General features: G+C 44.8%; 1 protein-coding gene across 3 annotated transcripts in view; it reads left to right on the top strand.

Moving 5' to 3' along the window:
- Positions 1-6,684: 6,684 nt before the first annotated feature.
- Positions 6,685-19,960, top strand: part of FAM120B (family with sequence similarity 120 member B) — a 53,769-nt gene continuing 40,493 nt past the window's right edge. For 2 of the 3 annotated variants that reach the window (XM_082756333.1, XM_082756331.1), the window contains exons 1-4: positions 6,685-7,305; positions 8,885-9,930; positions 13,160-13,340; positions 18,822-18,917. In XM_082756333.1, coding sequence (XP_082612459.1) covers positions 8,911-9,930; positions 13,160-13,340; positions 18,822-18,917 — 1,297 coding nt within the window. In that variant the 5' untranslated portion in view covers positions 6,685-7,305; positions 8,885-8,910. Of the gene's footprint in view, positions 7,306-8,370; positions 8,392-8,884; positions 9,931-13,159; positions 13,341-18,821; positions 18,918-19,960 lie in introns of those variants that run through there. The other variant, XM_082756332.1, reaches the window with a different exon arrangement.

Below are 19,960 nucleotides of genomic sequence, written 5' to 3'. Positions count from 1 at the left end.
AGCCCCCGGGGCCGCGGGCAGCGCCGCCGTGCCCCCCGAAAGTCGCCCGGAGACCGTGCCCCCTTCCGAGGGGCTTTAAAGGGAACGGGGGAGGCGGGCGGCAGCGAGGGAAATCCGATCCCTTTAAACTCACACCGCATTGCCCCCGGTATAAGCGGGATAATTGGGAGCGGAGGGGGGGGGATGCGAGCGAACCCAGCCCCGGCTCGCCCTGCCCCGGGCTCCGCTCGCAGCTCCCGTCCCGCCCGCACGGGCACGGGGGGCTCGGAGGGTCCGGGGGGCTTCAGGGGTCCGGGGGGCTCGGAGGAGCCGGGGGGCTCGGGGGAGCCGAGGGGCTCGGGGGAACCGGCTGCCCGCCGCCCCCGGGGGGGTCCCGGGAGCGGGGCGCTGCGGGTCCCGTCCCCACGACCACCGCTGGCGGAAAGAGCTCCCCGCTCCTGCCGGGTCCTACACCTCTGTATGATTATTATCATCATCACCAGCAACCTCTCTCCCCCCCTCTCTCTCTCTCTCTTTTTTTTTTTTTTCCTGCTTCAGCTTAGTAAAAAGTGAGTTTGGTGTGTGTCGTTCGCGTGGCTGTCATTAAGGCCGTTTGTTATTGTGTGAGGGCTGAATCAGTTAGCTCTTTGTGCTCTCAGCTGTATGGTAATGTAGACAGCACCTGCTCCCTGCACAATGCGAGGGAGAGAAAGAGCTCCCCTCGGCGCACGCTACTGCCTCTACAACAATGTCCGCACATTTTTTAAAGAAATCCCTTCCAGCACTTCCCCCCTCCGTAAAAAAAAAAAAAAAAAAAAAAAAAAAAAAAAGACTTTACACACCAACCGTCACCTTATTATTTTTTTACATATCCATCAGACACTAGAACTTTTGTTTTGACCTTAAAAACATCGAAAAGGAGTTTACTGGGGCGGTGAAAGAGGAGCAGGGATGATTACCCTTTGAGCAGCTTCTTAATGACGGATGGGAGCGGGGGATAAAAGTTTGAGGGCGACTCTGGCATGTCACTCGAAGCGGGGTTTTCCACTTTGTTGGGGCCCTCTGTTAAACACCTTCGGTAGGCGCAGGCGGATTCATTAGGATGCAAGGTGTAACTGTCTCTGTAAATGTCATTTTAATTGTAACAGATCATTTCAGCACAGATTAAGCTTGTGTGCGAAAGGAGAGGATTTGGCTACAATAACCTCACTGTAGGTATGCCGTGCTAAAAGCCTTATTATGGCGACTTTATTGGGTTGAAACGTGCATTTGCATGGCAAAATGTGACTTTCATTGAAGCAGATGTCTTGATCACAAATTATCTTACAATGCGCTAGGAAAAAAAAAAAAAATCTTAAAGAGTTCTTAAAGTAAAAGCACTGGGTAATACCAATTAAAAGAAAATCACTAATGAGTTCATTCAGCCCAGCTCTTCTCGACTGCTCCAGGACTGCGGCTGCCCACATTCATCTGCGGGGTGTTTGCGGCACCCACCCCAAACCTAGGCAGGTACTTTATCAAGCAGCCAGCCCCTCTACCTCCCTTAAACCCAGTCGGGGCCCACGGAGCGCTCTGTACACAGGTAGAGGAGGAGAAGGCTCTTCGCCCCCCTCCCTGCCCCCGACCCTCCAGAGAAAGCTGAAATGTGCAGGAATGTTTGCTTTTCCCCCGTACCCGCGGCCGGGCAGCGCCGTGCCGAGGCTCTGGGAAGGCAGAAGCGAGGATGCTCTCGCCCGGGGACGGGGGGCGAAACGGGGAAAGCGACCCCCGAAGCGGGCAGGGGGCAGCGGGCAGCGGGCGGGCGCCGCGCACCCGGCAGCCCCGGCGGCACGAACCGTAAATTACTTTTGCCACCTAGCGACAACATCTTTTCGAGTGGCTTCGCCGCTGCTTCGCGAACTTGGCTGCAGGGTTATCCCCAGGAAAGGGAGAGAGTGGGGAGGGAAAAAAAGAAAAAAAAAAAAAAAAGGATCGCCCCACTAAGCAAGTGGATTGGGGGGGGGAATATCTCTTGAAATTTGGAGGTGACACGTCGGTGAGACGTGGTGTATCACCAGGGATCTTTTAATCAACGAGAGGTAGAAAGTTGGTCCAGTAGCATCCCCTTGCTTAAAAAAGTGGAAATAAAAAGTTACACGCGCGAGGGCTTTAACCTAGCGAAAAAAAAAAAAAAAAAAAAAAAGCCCCGAAAAAAAAAAAAAAAACCTTGCCCCCAAATCCTTAACAACCCCCCTTCGGTACCGGGTATTTGTTAAATTGACGTGGCACAGATTTCTCGATTACCGCTGCTGAGCGTGACTGAAAGGCGCCGTGAGAGCCGGCAGGATCCTGCCCACGGCGCTCATTCTTCTCCGGCTTAATTTATGCCACGCGATTCTGTATTGGGGAAATCAAGCAGAAAGCTCCTTTTTCTGCTTTTTTCCCCCCTCTCCCTCTCTCTTTCAGATGCTGGGCTAACGGGGAGACTGTTTAACTTAAGTGTTTCTATAGGAGGCTGTTGTAGTTTAACTCCTGCCCACCAGTAGCTGAGGCGAACAAAGGAGGGACTCGAGGTCTAACTATTCATCCATTCTCTGCACTTTAATTTTCATTGATTTTGAAGACAAGGGGAGCCCTTAGGGATTCTCGCTGAAGGGGGATGACACGCCTTTAGACGCGATCAGCCCCCTAGCCAGCCATCTGCTCCTAACCAAATGGCGCTTTTTCGCTCCCAACCGCGTGTCTCCGCACCGCGCTCCCCCCGCGATGCTGCCCGCCTCCACCGGCCCGGCTCGGTTTGGCCCGGCCCGGCTCGGTTTGGCCCGGCTCGGTTTGGCCCAGCTCGGTTTGGCCCGGCTCTGCCCTCGGGGAGCGGCTCCCACCCCGGGGGTCCCGCTCGATGCCCCCGCTCCCCGGCGAGGCTTTGCAAGCCGAGAGCATCCCATCGGCCGCTATTTCCAAACAAGCCAGATTATGGGAAAAGTCACTTCAAAAAGGGGGGGGGGGGGGGGGGGAGCTGCTAATGAGGGCGAGGCGCTGAATTCACCGCCCTGCGAGCCTCCCTCGCCCGGGCCGGGGGGCTGCGGGCATATGGCGAACGGTGCGCCGCCGTTCCGTGTGGAGCTATGTGTAGCCGAGTGTGCATAATATTTTAATTAGCCCCCTAGCCCCTCCGGAGGCATGCGGGAGCCCCTCCGCCGCAGCCCCCCGTCAGGTGTCCCCGGGGCCGGCGGGGGAACCGGGAGCCGCGTCCCCGGCGGCCGGGGCTCGGCGCGGTGCCCGCCGTGCTGCCCGTGTCCCCCCTACCCCCCCTCACCCCCTCCCCGGGGGCGCCGAGCCCCCCGCCCCCGGTCCCCGACCCCCGCCCGCGGTCCCCCGGGGGCGCCGGGCCGCGCTTGCCGTGTGCGGGGAGGGGGATTACCAAGTTGCGCATGTAGGTTAGCCCAAAGTTGCAAAGGCATGTGCTGATTAGAATAAGAAAGGGCAGTCGCGTGGCTCAGCTGGCACACAGAGAGGCCAGATGATAGATAAGCAGCTCCGGGCCTTCCCTCCCTTCCCCCCCCCCCCCCCCCCCCAGCCCCCTTTTTTCAAATCGCAAATCATCTGCTCCAGCCCTATCCTAGCCCCTCATTTTCATGACAATGGCTGTGTGTTTACCTGTGATCCTAGGACCGGCGGGGCATTCCTTTGTCTCCCGATGAGATTACCGCAGCCAGCTGCTCTCCAACCCTTCCCCGGGCAAATCCCAAAGTGGCCCCTGTATGTGTTTTTCTGATGGCACACGAGGAGAAAGCGAGCCCCCCCCCCCCCCCCCCCGCCGCCCCCGCTCCCCTGCGCTACTTGTTTGTTTGGGTTTTCTCCCTGGCTCGTTTCCGACGCGATTTTGCTTGTGGGAAACTGTGAGGGATAAAATTGGCCACTCGTGTGTGTGTGAGCACGCTCCCAAAAGGGGAAGGGTTGCGGTGGGCTGCACATCCCTGCTGCGGGCTGGCCGTGGGAGAGGCTCCCCCACTCCTTGCCCCCTGCCATCCTCCAGGCCCTTGGGCTCACCCCAACCAGGGAAGGCGCCTTCCCCTGGCTGTCCCTAGGCTGGATGAAGGCCTGCTCACTCCCTTGACCTCCAATCTGTTGAAACTGCCCAAACCTTCCACCCTGTTTCTTTACCTCAGCAGCAGAAGAGGTGTGGTACTTAAGTTACCGCACCTTCCGTGCCCTGTTTGGGTGCAGCTCAGCCCTACAGCTACAGAAGTTTGCCCCTTTTAACCCCAGGCTTGCGACCTTAAGCATCCTAGAAACCACAGTTCCTGTGCTGACCACCAACCAACCCAAAACACCCTGCGATCCCAAGCACACCACCTGCCCCATCAGGCAAGGCCAGCGTAGGCCCCTGCGGAGCCGTGGCCTGGCATGCGTCAGTGTCAGTGTCCTGGAGCAGGGGGGACAGGCCATGAGCTGGCTCAAATCATGCACACAGGGAAAAAAAAAAAAAAAAAAAAAAAAAAAAAAAAGTTATAGCACTTCTTAGAAAAATGTATTGCACTCTGGCAATGAGATTTCATGGGATGGCTGGAAATATTCCCCTCTGCTACCAACCTCAGTAGCAATATTCACCGCGTTCACCATTTCTCATGGGGAACCCCCCTCTTCTTTTTCCCCTGGCTTTATTTATCATCGTCTTAAGCCAGAACTCCAAAGAGTATCTGCAAACTGCTACTCCAAGGAGCTCCTTGCCTGTGACAGTCAGCACAGCGTGCCGCTGTACTGTACCGCGTTTCATGCATGAAGGGGTTTTCTGCTCCCCTGTGGCCCGCAACCCCCCTTGCACGGTGCGCACATCTTGTGTATTGTGTGCTGGCTGCAGCGCAAAACCTGCTGCTAATAAACTTTGGGGGGTGGCAGCGGTCTGGTCGTATGTTTTCAGGGCTTTCCGAGCCACTTCCAATTTGCGTTATTTCCATTTCTTTCCGCATCTCTCTGCGGCTTCGTATGCGCGGGGAGGGGGGCAGAAACTGCTCCGCAGAAGGTGATTACGAGGCAGAGGATGGGTATGGATGGGGCGGGCCCGTGCTTTTGGAAATGCTCTCCCCTTTTCTGAGAGCATCTGCCCGGAGACGAACAGATGTGGGCACCTGCGGTGACAGGCCACATATGCTCCGTCCTATTCACAGGCATTCAGACACGGCCACAATGGCGAGGCTTTGTGCGCGCGGAGTCACCAAATATATTAATCTGTGCTCCCCAGAGCACCGCTCTGTTTAATTTTTCACCGGCAGCAACATCTGATCTCAGCCCTCCATCGGCTCCCCGGCCCCCTCCTTCCCCCCTGAAAACATGTGGAGTTATCCAGGCCCCCACCTGTTGCCTGCAGGGCGGAGGTGGGCCTGCCACAGGGCTCCCTGCTCACCACAAAGCCCAGGAGACCCAATCTGGCCCCCCAGTTTTGCCCTCGACCACCCCAGATTTTGTCCTCGAGGTCCCAGGGGCTGCTTTGTTGACCAAATCCCACTGTTTTTCCCCCAATGTGTCAGTCAATAGGTTGCGCAGCCAAAAGGTGACATAAACCTTGGATGCGTGGCTTGGGGTTCTGTGCTTTTTGTTGTACTTTTGTTCGTGGTTTTTGTTTTTTTTTTTGTTTTGTTTTTTTTTTTAAACTGCTTCAGGGGGTGTTTTGTTGGCATTTTTTATTTTTCAAACCGCCTCAGTGGGTGTTTTGCTGACTTTTTTTTTTTTAATTATTATTTTTTACACTGCTTCACTGCGCGTGCCTCTTCCACATCCCCCTCCCTCGTTTTGCCCGGGTTCGTTCCGGGCCACACCGAGCCCCTCAGCCCCACGGTGCCCGCACGATGCCGGGGGGCACCGAGCCGCGGGCGGTCCCGTTCCCCCACACCACCCCCACCGGCCGCCATGGCGCTGCCCGCGGCCCCTCAGCGCGGCCCGGCCCGGCCGCTGCGCGCATGCGCAGCCCCGCCCGCGGGGAAGCGGAAGCGCAGGCTCGGGTCAGTGCCGGGGGTGCCGTTTAACGGCCGAGGCGGGTGGGCGGGGGGGTGTGAGGGGAGCCCCGCTCGCAGCATGGCCGCGGGGGGGGCTCGGCCCCTTGAGGCCGGGAAGGGAGCGGGGGGACCTTGCCCCTTGTCCCTCCTCGGCCCCAGGGTGTTCTGCGAGGGCGGCTGGGGGTGCCGGCAGCAGCGCTGCGCCTCGCGGGGGGACGATAAAATGGCTGGGGGGACGATAAAATCCCTGTGGTGGTGTGTGGGGGGTGCTGGCGACATAAAGTCAGCGGTGTGCGGCCTGCCGAAAGTTCCTGGGGTGTCCCCTGGATCCTGGTGCTTGTGTAAACATCGGAAGGAAGGAAGACACCCCTGATTGCTGGGGTGGTGGAGGATTTTCTTTCCTTTTTATTTTATTTTTTTTCTTTTTCCTGCAGATTGTATTTTCTGAGAATAAAGAACGTTTTTTAGCCTTGCAGCTGAGATCCCGTGTAAACCTGAGGTCTCAGTTTCACAAAAAAATAAGTATCCGGCTTTAAACAGTTCATCTGTTGCACAAAGCTCACAGGTTTGCCACTCTTATGAAACAATGTTCCAACATCCAGCACTTCAGTCCTTTTTCTACCATTATTGACCTTCTTCTCAAGGCAGTAGATCTTGTTATGTTTTCTGATACCGTGGTGAAACCCACCACAGTATCAGAATATATACGAAGAGGGTTTCCCATTACATTGAGGCTCCTGGATAAAAAAAAAGAAAAACAGGATGGGTGAAAGAATGTACAATCTTGTTATTAATATTATGTTTTCTGCAGATGTTTGTGATAATGTTAAAATGGTAACACCACCGACGAGTCTTGCCTACGTGCTTGGCTGTTAACTTTCTGTTGATTAGGCCAAGCTGGTACTGGTCGTGGAGATTTTTCTGATAATGTCAGTGTCACAGACTTGCATAAACTGTTATGCAAGAGGAATGCTTCAGATATAAGAGTCTGAAGGTGAAGGGAAAAGACACTTTGAACTTAATATAACATGGTACAGCTAGTAAGTTGTTCTACCTCACTTTTTGCTCTAGGTGTGCAGCCACTAAGGCCAGAATCTGTACTGAATTATAAGTAACGCTTGGGCACAGCACGTTTCTGCAGCAGTAAGACCTGCAATGACACACTGCATCTGTGTAGTGAACTCCTATCATTTAGTCTGAGAGCACACGTTAGAGCCTGAAAGGTGAAGATCTTCACACTCACTGCTAGATCTCCATGGAAAGTGATAGGTAACCTGCCAGCGCTCAAACTGTTTGCGATCAGAGGTGGAGCTGTCCTGGAAAAGCAAATGGCTGGAGTGTTAAAGGCACCCAGGTATCACTGGAAGTAATGTTTTTGAGAACACAATGCCCTACCTTGCGTACCTGTGCCTTACATTCGTGTATTTCATATTGTATTAAAGAGGATGGTATTCAGAAACTGTATCTGAAGGGTATTAAATATTTAAAACTCCAAGGAAGAAGAACTGAAATACCTTTAAAAGTTGTCAATTCGCAGTATTTGTTTGAATTCAACTTTTTTTTTTGTATATATCAGAAGCATGTTTATTGTAACACCCCTGGGACAGTCTGTAACTGAAATGTCAGAAACCAGCAGTGTGAGAAACAACAACAAAAAAATGTACCTGATTAATTAAAACATGAGTGTCTTCACTGTGTAACTGAGAAAGGATTTGACTTTCAAATAAAGTAAAAATAAAAGCAAAACAGATTTTCTGAGAATAAAGATCAAAACAAAGTGGTGAGAAAGTCAGCGTTGTCACTTCCAGTTTTCATTGGAAGGTCCTTTGAAATGGTGGTGTGGTAATGGAAATTGGTGTTGTCATAGAGGAAAGAGCACATCTAATGTCAAAGCTTTGCCAAACTAATTTGCATTGAGATTTCTAGAAACAAAAACAGAGGTCATCTATGGTTTTAATTTTATCCCATGACTCTCTTTTTGTGGAACACATATATTGGTTCATTCAGGATGCCAAATAAAGTTCTGCCACAGAATTTGGAGGCTATGCTTCAATTTTTTGGTGTTCGTAAACAAAAAATAGACATTTGATTTTTAATTTTTTATTTTCTAGCTAAGGTTGGCGTGTATATCTTTTAAAATAGATTTGTTCAAAATTGCTGTGCATGTTAGAAATCCCACCTAATAAAGTAACTTCACTATTAATGATAGTCAAATTTGTAGATTTATCAAGTATAGGTAAGCCTGTAATCCTTTAAACATGTCTTGAAACGTAACTATGTCTTCAAATGCCAGCATGGTAAAGTGGATTCCGTTTCTGATTCAGAGCAAACTGACAGTGCCAATAATGTTGGGGAAGTCGGTCTTGCATGTGAGTGGTACCACACTGATGGAGTGCTGCCTGTAAACTGTGACGGCAGCTGAGCGATTTGAACACTCAAGGTACAAGACCAGTTTCCAAAGTTACTCAGAACAGTATTTTTTTCATCTAAATACAAGATGTTCATACACCTTTAGTGTGAAAAGCAAGCCATTAATTCCTGTGTTGCACATTGTCAGCTGAGATGATATAAAGCTTTTAATTACACCTGTATTTGTTTTTCTAGCAATGTATACTTTTTAATACTTCGTCGGAAATGTTTCAAGTCACACAGATGAAAATGTTTTGATTATTACAGTTTTCACTGATACAAAAAACAGAGATGGAAAGCAAAGCAAATGGGCTTTATGTCCAGTTTGATGATGGGATGAAAACTGGGTCAGACAGCGTAAAGGCCAAGATTAATAATAAAATAAAAGCAATTAGCAAAAGCAGAGAAATACCAGTTCAGTTTCTAAATGTTCTTTTGTTTATTTTTCTGTTTAACAAACTAGCAATTTATTATATTTCTTAGTACTGCATTTTGGAATTCTGTTTTTATGTTTCTTCTTTCAGGCTGCTGTGAGTTTCAGAGGTCAACCATGGGCATTAAAGGCTTGCAGGGGTTTGTGACAAGAGTTTGCCCTGACGCCTGCAGAACGGTAGATCTGAAAGAGGTGGCGGAAAAGCATCGCATCGATCACCCAGATATCCCACCTGTTATCGTAGTAGATGCCATGAGTTGCGTTAGGCACTGGTACACGCCGGAATCCTGGGTGTGCGGTGGCCAGTGGCGGGAGTACCTGGCCAATTTAGAGGCTTTCATTAAAGCTTTTACAGCAGCCGGTATCACGCTGGTGTTTTACTTCGATGGAGTGGTAGAAGAGAAGAAGAGAGATGAGTGGATCAAACGGAGGTGGCAGAATTACAAGGAAATAGCTGCGCTGTTTCAGTTTGTCAAGACTCACAGGAAGCAACCAGGGAGAGGAATGTTCGTTCTTCCCTCAGCGTTGCCTACTTTTACACGGTACGCCCTGAAGTCACTCGGTCAAAAAACAGTGTGCACGTTGAAGGAGGCAGACTTTGAGGTGGCTGCGTACGGTTTGCAGCATAACTGCATAGGAATTCTTGGGCAAGACAGTGACTACCTCATCTATAATACATCTCCCTATTTTTCCATTGAGAAGCTCTGCTTGGACAAGCTTGTCACTGTTATGTACTGCAGAGAAGCTCTTTGCCGTGCATTGGGTCTTAGTTTGACACACCTCCCTCTCTTTGCTTGCTTGCTTGGCAATGATGTTGTTCCAGAAAGCTTGTTGGAAGGCTTTTGGAGTAAATGTTTAGCCACCTGTCCGCCCAGGAACAAGAGCTACAACAGAAGAACAAATGTACTTCTGGCTGTAGCAAACTACATCTCGAGAGTTCCGTGCTCGTACAGCAGCCTGAAACACTTGGAAGAGATGTTGCCTTTGGGATCAGACAAGACATTACTTCTCAGAGGAATGGAGTCCTATCTTTTGCCTGGGCAGCAGTCTCCATGGATTCCTCCCACTGCAGAACATCTCAAAACGTTCTCAGGTGTAGAAGAAACAGCCATGTGTCAAGATAAGGAAATCTTTCAGGTACCTTGTCTTCTAAAGCTCAGTGGTCTCTTTATTGTCATGACTACGTAGTGAAAGTTGGTAATGAGTACACTGCACCTATTTATTTAAATTTGCTTGAACAAAATCTTTTGCTTGCTAAGAGCAGTTGTGATTAGGGGTATTATATGCATCATGCTAAGGGCAGATACAGCACATTTTAGTTAACTTCTTCCTGAAGTGTCAGGTCAAATAACAGGGAGCAGCACGTGTCTGGGCTGGTAGCTGGGCACAGAGATTGCTTTCCTTGTATTGCACCATGGAATAACTTGCTTTTTGCTTTGAGAGCCCACAAGTCGGATGCAGCTGGTTAGTGGTCTGCTGGGCTGTGCTGGCACGTGTAGTCAAGGTACCAAAGGGGAGCTGTGCTAAGAACACAGGAGTTAAAATTGCTGTTGTGGAGGAGACGGGAAAGCTTCCAATAAATATATATTTCAAGCTTTTAGGACTTACCATTCAGACGCACTGTCCTTGAATGAACAGTGCAGTGGCCTGTTAATCCTTAAAGGGCAGGGCTGCACTAAGGTTTCACATGTGGCTTCCCACGGGGGCAGAGATTCACTGCCAATGGGGTGAGAAGCTGCACAGTCAGACTGGCTCACTCTAGCAGATTGGATGTGTTAGCTCAGGTAGCCTGCCTGGCTAATAGAAAACTCTGCTGCCAAGACATGGACTGACCTTTATACCAACTGAGCTGCCTTGCATTGGAGTTCATACAACAGCAGTAAGCCTAGAGCTGAACTCTGTAAATTCATGGCAATTCAGAGAATATATTGAGCTTTAATTGGAAAAAAAAAAAAAAAAAAAAAAAAAAGGCTACAGGAGGTAGTGGCTTTTGTACCCTGTATTAGTCATCTACTACTCCCTATTTTGTCTGTCTCTTACTTATCCTGCATCTTTGCTTTAAGACTATTTTTGTTTCCTCATTATATTGCTCTGATTATATAATTTACATTTTCCTTTTCAAAAAGACTCTGAAACATTTAAAATTAAAATTAAATTAAAACCTATGCAATGCTCATTTCAGCTAAACTGCAGACGTCTTTGGGTTTGATGTTAACCACATGTAGATACAATACATGTAATTTTTGACTGTACAAGTTAAATAAAGGACATCATTAGAAAAACAACAACACTACATCCTAATGAAGTGTTGAAAAATACTGTTTATGCTTGAAGTGCAAGGAAAAATTAGGCAGAATGTAATTATCTAGGTTGGATTACAGCCAGGACAATAGTATTAATATCCTTACTCTTTAAGAGAATGTACCATGTGGTCTTTATGACAAGTGGTCATTATTTCTTGGTTTAATCTTTCATTTATAGTGTTGCAGTTCTTCAGCATCATGCTGAGCTACTGCTGTACAGAAATAATAACGTTTAGAAGCTCCATTCAAGAAAGCCTCACTCTCACTGCATAAATCCCACATTAAGCTCGTACCTGAGCCAAGGAAATTACAGTCAAAGTTGAAGACATGTTGTCTTCTGCTTTTCTGTTATGGGTGTTTAAATATTTATATATGGTATGTGTGTGCTTTGTTTCATATTTTGAAATCCACAATGTAATTCTACTTGCCTTGCACATTATCTAAAATGCACATAAGTGGCATACACAGCTCAGTTCCAACCTCAGGGACGTAGCCTCATGTTCCTGATTCCTTCAGGAAAGAACATACCTTTATAGCTGTCTGCATGTGTAAATTAGAAATATTTTTCAAGATACAGCATTGAAAACAACTTTACTATTAAAATCATCGTGGTTTTTTTTTGCTTTTTTTTCCAGTACATTAGGATGTGTATGCTATTTGCAAATGACAAGAAACTAGCATTTTCAAATGATCTCATATTTGTGAAAGTTTGTCTGAAATAGTTCTGTGATGCTTCATTCAAATCATGCTCAGAAAACCCTTTGGTTTTGTTTTATACAAAAATGGATTTGGGAGATTCTTTCAGTACATGAAGTATTTCTTCCCAGGCAACCAGTAATTTATTGCTATAAGAAAATGCTCCGTTGATTGGCAATCTATACAGAAGCCTATCATTCACTGTATGCTCATGTGAGCAGTTATTTGGAAAGTATGATCTTTCTGTAGAATTAGTTTTGATCAGTAATGGCCAGTGTTTGATTGCAGCTTTGAACTCCTGAGTCCCTAGGCTTGTAGGTACCAAGATCCTGCAGAGATGATGAGTTTCTTTGGCCAGTGGTCTGGTAATTCCCTGCAAAAAGGACTGGGGTAGCTGTGTAGATGGCACAACCCAAATAATATGGATAGCGTGACACATGCAGGGAATGCTAAGCAGAGAAACTTCTCTGCCTATGTGCCATAAAGCATGGGTCCAGGAAAATTACACCCCTGTAGTTTGGGTTTTAAGTTTTTAAGTAGAAATTATGGCTGGCTCTGGACTTGGCCAGTCCCGGTTAGTTAGTGTGCGGTGCCTGAGAGCAGCTTTGTTTGTAAGATGGTCCAGACCAGCTGTCCCCGTAGGTACCCAGGCTGCCTGTAGGCATTTGACGTTCCTGAATCTGGTGGTGGCCAACCTGCAGCCTGATGCTGCGATTCTGCTTTTCAGCAAGGCTGGAGACCTTGTTTCCTCACTGGAGTAGACTGTATTTCTTTCCTTGGGGGAAAAAAACTATCACAAAGTAAAAGTGTGATGAAGTTTCAGTATTCTAATTTCATCACTATGTAAACTACACAAATTCAGCTACTCTCAGGAAAGAAAAGGGGATGTCTTGTATAGCTTGTCTTACAATAAAATGAAAGGTTTGGGTTTTGTCATGCCTTCACTCAAGTGTTGTACTTTTTGTGTTTTTTTTGATGTGTATATACACTTTTTAGAAAGGGAAGAACTCTTTAAGAAGAGTGGCTAATGGAGGACAGCTCATTTTTTCATGTCTGAATTCGGAACTCATTCTAAAAATGATTACTCTCTAAAAAGGTGTTGTGAAAAAAAAACCTTCAAGATTTAAGAATTCAAGGAGCAATTAAGAGAAGGGCAATGATGGGAAGTTTCCTGGGAATTCCTGTCTATAAAAAGATAGGTGTCTGAAAACATAGTGTACTCCTGTTTTGTTTTTTTTTGAAAAAGTGCTTGTTCCTTTCCTGACCACTCTGTCCACTTGTACCGATTCCTCTAACAATTGATAGGTTTTGTTACTTTTTCATCATTCTTAATTTTGGAGATAACACTTTATTCTTTCTTTGAACAGTTAGCTAAGGAACAGCACATCCAATCTGAAAATTATGTAGTCTTCAATATCCTGTGTAATGGAGTGATTGAGTGCAGCAACTCTTTGGAAGATGATCGTGATACAGAGATTCCTGGACAAGCACTCATCTTTCGCCCTGTTCGTCAGCATGTTTATTCTGTCTTGTTGGAATCTGGAAAAGGTAAGGGTGAGGCTACTTACACCATTATTCAAGTGTACTTTAAATTCTGAAATAGGAAATCTTGAATTTGTTGTTTCAGTGGCTACTTCTACATGGCATTTAGGATAAAAACTGTGGGCAACTGAAATGTATTTTGTAAGGAATCTAAAGAAAACTTGACAATTAAATTGTAGTTTTGAAAGCTGTTAATCATCAAAAGATTGAGCAAAACTAAGACATTTAGAATATTTTAAGAGTTTGAGAGGATATAAAGCCTTGTTTTGTTTTACTAAGTATCTCCCGATGAATTAATGTCAGCTATAATACACTTCTACAAAACAGTTACCATTTTACCCTCTGTTGATTTTAAGTCTATGATTTTAAGAACATCTGATAGGCAAATACAGTTATTGCAGTAATACACAAGCAGTCATGCCAGTGATTATTAATTCTTTCATCAAGGTGGAAGAAGGTAAAATTTCTTTATCCAGTTGTATAAACAGATACTGCAGTAGGTATGTGTCTGTGCTTCTATTCTACTTTAAGACACAAAATTTATGTGCATCCTTGTACAAATTTTGCACTCTTAAGAGTTTACTTAAATGTTATTTTTAGCTATGGTGGCTTTTATTTCATGCTCCCAGTGGCTTTTAGGCAGTAACTTGAAAAAACGCACCTTTATTCTCTTTAATATGCTGTTTTCTCTTTGTCAATCACTTTACATTTGTATTGATGAAAGTGCCCCACCATCAACTTAGTATTCAAACTATGTGCTTAGAAAGGCCATATAAATGAAGTACCTGACTTCCTTCACCAACTAGAGATTGAAGTCATACCATAATAGGAAAAAAAAGGAGGAAAAAATGAATCAGAGTTTACATAGTCCTTTAGAGAGAATTACAAAAAGCTCAGCAGTAGTCATGCACATCTGTCATCTTTCATTTTTCAGCCTATTGCCTCTAAATTTTGTAGACAATTATAACTTCATTGGGTTTTGTTTGTTCCTCTACACAGCAGGATATTCACTGATGTTTTCAGAAACACCCAGTACCAAAACTTCTAATTAACAATTGTTAATGGATGGCAGGGTAGTAGGCAGATTTGCGATTGTGTTAGTGTTTGTAGTGGTCAGATGAAGAAGATTAGAATTGAAATACAGAAACAATAATTTAGAATTGTAATAAAAATGAAATTTGGACTTGAAAGAGATCTTCTTTTAAGAAAGTCATTTTATAATAAAACCATGGATAACATGTTTTACTTGCTCTCAGTTCATGGTTCAAATCCAGAAACAGTTTTTTAAAGTAAATCTTGTTGAACACCCCCAATCCTTAACCTTTTCAAAAAGGTAGGTAGAGCTTGTCTGCGTGGCTACTGTAATAAATCTGCATTTTTATTGCTTGTATCTACCTCTATCTGCTTTAACTGTGTCACTTCCTAGTCGTTCATGGGTTGGTTGGTTGGTATTTACTCCAGTGTATAGTTGCTTTCAGGTCAAGAGTGTAGACCATTAACAAGATTCTGCATGGAAATTTGTAAGTGAATGTCAGCATTATTTTTTAATGAATTTCCTTGTAGAGCTACAAGGCAATAGTGTTCTCTTCAAAGTAAGTAGAATCCTTTACCAGTTTCATTCGGATAAAGTCTGACTTTTTTGTAGTTCAGTGAGGGGTAGTAAGGAGAGATGTAAACAACACTGTATGTAGATTGTCATATAATGTAGAATTACTTTGGATTAGCATTAAAAAGAAGAGCTTACTGGAAGGAGGCAACCAATTAAATTAGTCTGGAGCCTGCTGCCTTGGAGAAACAATTGCCAGTGTAGCTCTTGTAAAATCAAGTTGGCTAACTACACAATGTTCCAGTTTGCAGTGGAGACGTATGTATACCCGCTTTTATTCCTTAAGATCCCTCAATTATAAGATTCCTGGTTTGGATACTAACCTCTTTGCAGTTTGCAAATCTTCTCATTTACTGTTAAATAAGGATAACAAAACAGCCAACATTTTGTAAAAGCAGTGATTGCAGTTTTAGTTAAGAACATGTTAAAAATAACATAAACAGCTCCATCAACCCTGAAACAAGAACCTCTTGGGCTTTGTTTATTTAGGTTAAGATTTTCAGATGCCAAAGATACTTAAGAATCAATAGGAGCTGGATGTCATCATATCCTTTGAAATCACCTGCATAGACCAAGCCACTTCACCAGCATTTATTTTGCTGCCACTGCCGGTACAATTTTCTTGCACAGCCATTCCTTTCAGTCCCTGTGCAACCTCTCAGTTGTGCTGGTGCAGCTGTTTGAGCAGCTTCACGGTGACCTATATTGAGAAATTGAAAATAGCCCCTTTCTCTTTTCCCTGACTTTCTTGCAGTCAGGTAACTAACCTGGTTCTGTTTCCCCATCTGACTCTTTGTAGTCACAAACAGTTGTGGTGAAACAACCTGAGGGAACAGCAGGGAGTGGGAGTGAGCAAATCAATGGTCATAAAGCTGTCTCTTTGGCTGTAATTTGGTGTATGGTAAGCACGTGCATACCTTTACTTACCAAAGTATTACTAGAATCAGAGACTTATTTTCACCCCACCAAAAAAAAAAAGGGGGGGGGGGGGGGGGGGGGAGGCAGATGATCTTGATCATACAGCACTTGTTGCTTGTGTTTCTAAAAAATATAATTCTTATTACCAGAGGTTCTTCTGAGCAGTACTAGTTGGAATATTGCTTTATAGTGATACATAAGTTGTCAACTTTTAGCATTGTTCCTAGAACAACTGTACTGTTAGAAAAAAATTGAGGAGGAGGGAAAAATAACAGTAAATAGTGCAGGCTGAGATGCCAGCCAAGCTCTTTCTTTTGTACACAAAGAGTTCAGAACAAAGCCGACAGGTTTTGGCACTAACTCAGGCCATGGAAATACCTGCACCAGTTGCAAGGTTATGTAATGTGGCCCAAACACGTGGCCAGCTCCTGGAAGTCCTGGCATCACTCCCAGTTCTAAGATTAGCAGCCCAGGCTGACCATGCTTTCGACACTGTCAAAAACAGGCCATTAGTAGAATTTTTGCCAGTTATCACCAGTGACCAACCACTCAGTAGGGTTGGCGTTGGTGCAGGTGCAGAGGAGCACACCGTTTCCAGCAGTCTCTTAGTTCAGTGTTTTGCACGTAGCTGAAATTTTCCTTCAGCTGCTAGGCAATGCTCTCACAGGTTGTACAGGGTCTATTTTAGCAAAGGAACTGGTGTTTTTGAATTTCACTGTTGATATTCTTTACGTGTATTGGGGGGAAAAAATGTTTCAAAAATTAGGCTACCTTTTTTCCCCAGAGATAATTCCCTGCCAGGGGACTTGGCTTTTAGTAATCACCTTTCAATTCAGCTCTTGCTAGGTTAATGTGCTGTGAATTTGCAGGACCTTCTGCAATATATTGTGTTCTCAAGTATGTCCCCTCTTGTTTGTTGCTCTACCCAAATCCCATGTATTTTTTTTATTTTTTATTTTTTACTCAACTCTGTGTCTTCCATAGCTATTGGTTTATTGCTTGGCCATCCAGTGCATTCAGATAGAGCAGGTAACTTGACTTTCCTGCCTTTCTTTCAGTTGGTGCCCTAATAGGATCTGTCAGCTGAGTCACCAGTTTCGTGCAATGTTTTGCTGTTTCATACAGCTGAAATCTTTTGTGCTCTTTCAGATTTAGTTGAAAAAGAGCAGTGGGTCCAACAATTAGTTAAAAGACAGACATCCTAATTATATAAGCCTTGCTTCCTTAAGAAGCCAGGCTAAAATTTAGGAGGTTGAATGGATTGAATAAAGCAGTCATTTACGTAATGGCTTCAAACAGTGCTAAAACATGAAAATGCTTTCTGAAAGTGACTTTGGGTTATTAAATTAGAAGGTTTTCTTAATGGAAAAACATTATCATTGGCAATGATTTATAATGAAGAATTGAGACTCTTCAGCTACTGGAATGTGCAGTTGAATGTGGTTTTTTGTTTGTTTTTCCCCAGCCTAGGCATTTTTCATTTTATTCTTCACATCAACAGCTTTCAAAGAACAAAGCATGGCAAGCACAGGTGTAGTGCTATTCCTTGCAGTCCAGTTACTGGCTCTTCAGTCCCTCGCCTGTATTTGGGAGTTTGTGCTGCGGGTCCATGCTTAAAGAAGGTAGAAGAAGCAGGACAGTAAAACAGATTTTGTCGTGTTCTTTTCCTCTTCTCTTATCGCTGAACCAGCAGCCCATCTGAGGTGTTTCTTCCCCTGCACCATGGCATGCTATTGCTCATTCAAGCCAGCAGCCATTTTCTGCACTGAACTATGGACAAGGACAGGAAACTAATGACCAAATTAATGACCAAAGTTCTTGAGATGGCGGAGACAAGAGGAGGAGAGTGTTGGAGAGTTGGTTGTTGTTTGTGTGTCTTTGATGTTTTATGCAAGGTAAAGATTTTTTGGGGGCTCAGATTGCAGCATTAGAAATCTATGTGCATTAAAATGCACAGTGATGGGAATTAATGACAAAAGGCAGGCATTTGTTGTTAGTACCACTGAAACCCCTGTGACTCAAAAACAGTGAGTGAGAGATGAATGGATTTAGAGATGCAATTCTGTGAATGTGGTAACTGACCTTGGTTAGGTCAGCTTTGTACAACAGAAATCAAAACTGGTAGGTGACTGTTCTGTCCTCCTCACCCCAGCACTCCTGCGGCAGACATGTTCTGAGTGATGCAGAGAAGTAAGGTACCAGCTTCCCTTGGATTTTAATGTGAGCTCAGCTTTAAAGCCAGTATGGGGTGGGAAGTGTGTGGCTCAAGTAGTGAAACTTTTAAGTTAAGAGACGCCTTAATCTGTACATGGAGCAGGGGGTGCAGTTGGGGTTTGGAGGGCTAGGAAGCCACTTGAGCTATTAGGCATAAACAATCCCTTTATATCGGATAAAAGATCTGGAACAATTGTTTCTAAAAGCTCTGCATCTGACTGGGGTGACTCCATTGCTGTCAGCTTTCAATAGATAGCCATCAAGGCCTCCTGTAACGATTTTGTTGTAAGCCCTGATACAGGAATTGTCAGGGCAAGCTGGCAGGAGGACCATATTAAGGACTGTCTGCGTTTGTGGCCCCAGGAGGCTGAGGTAGTTCATGCAGGTCCCTAAACTACACCAGATGCCTCAACCCTGCCTGAACTGCCTTGGAATGGGAGGGCCTAAAATTGGCTGAAAGATGCTTTCGAATGCTGTCCACATACTTTTGTACTTATATTTTTGGCTGCAATTCCCAACTCTAAACTCATGTTTATGGTACATAATTCAAACTCTCTTCACTTTTGCTGATGATTTGTCATAAAGATCCTAAAACTAATCTTTTGTGCTTTTATTTCAAAGAAGTTGAGCAAACAAGTTGTTATGAAGTACTTCCTATTACTTAGAACCCTGACCACCACTGCTTCCAACTTTTATGCAAGCGTCAATGCTTGTACTCAACTTACTCACCCAGTTCTGTCTTTGTTTAGGTGGAGCCTGTCCTTCTGTGAAAGAGTGGTTTGTCTATTTTGGAAATCCTCTGCAGCAGCCAGAGGTGATACAACCTGTCCAGCCTCCTCTTCCAGGTAGAATAAAAATGTGTTTAAATCTCAAATAATGACATCACTAAAATCAGGTTGGAAAATATATCATCAGACATTTGATATGGTATCCAAAATGATTGTGGAGAACAAGGAGCTAAATTAGAAATGCTGCATGCCTGTAATTGCTTTTAATTGCCCTATGTAATTATACTAGGATTCCGCTTTGAGCTACATTTTATTACTGTGTCTTGTTAAACCCGGTGCTAATTCAAACATCCATTCTAAAATGCAAACAATTCCTTAAAGGTTCTAAATGCTGCTCTGAGGCCAGTATAAGTGGTGTGTAGGGCCCTATGAAAATACTCCTATTGAGCTGTTTGAGAGAATGTGTTAATGAGGTTGGTGGAGAATATAAAAAAGGGTCATTTTAGATCACTTGAGACAACCCAGAAGAGAGAATCCAGTTTCAAATTTAAAAAAAAAAAAAAAAAAAAGTAGTTATTTGTTATCAACTGTTTCTGTGTAGTGTCTTTTACTGTCTTAAACATCAAGTGTTTTGTGTGTTCATATTTTTTTTCCTTTTTTTTTCCTTTGATTATGTACAGATTCTTGAACACTCTGTGAAATCAGTATTATTAGGAATGTATTTATGAGGAAGTACACAGCAGTTAAAAGATTGGGCTTGGTGTATGTCACTTACCTTGTTATCACTAAATGGTATGATGCTGTACAAGTTCAGCATAGGAAATAAACAGTAGTGTATTATTTTTGTTATTTTAGAAGGAAAATTGTTCTAATTGTTAATTTGATAATGCTGTTGTACTTGTAACCCCTCTACCTTTATTCTCACAGCTGTCTCTCTCTATTCAACCACTAGCATGTGGATCAGAAGCTGGGAGATTTTTAGTTTTTATATGAAATATATTAGTTCCACTGATATATCACTGATACCTTGTTGAGGAAAATGCCTTCACTTCTTTGTAGTGAACATAAACATCAAGCTGGAGCATTCTCTTTTTTTTTTTTTTCTTTTGGGGGGGGGAGCTTTAGAAACTACCGGTTTTTAATTTTCTGCAGTTACAATA

The sequence above is a fragment of the Aythya marila genome (assembly GCF_965140915.1).
Source record: "Aythya marila genome assembly, chromosome: 3".
NCBI classification, from domain to species: Eukaryota; Metazoa; Chordata; class Aves; order Anseriformes; family Anatidae; genus Aythya; species Aythya marila.
Note: the sequence above shows the minus strand (reverse complement) of the source record. Positions and strands in the feature narration are given on the sequence as shown.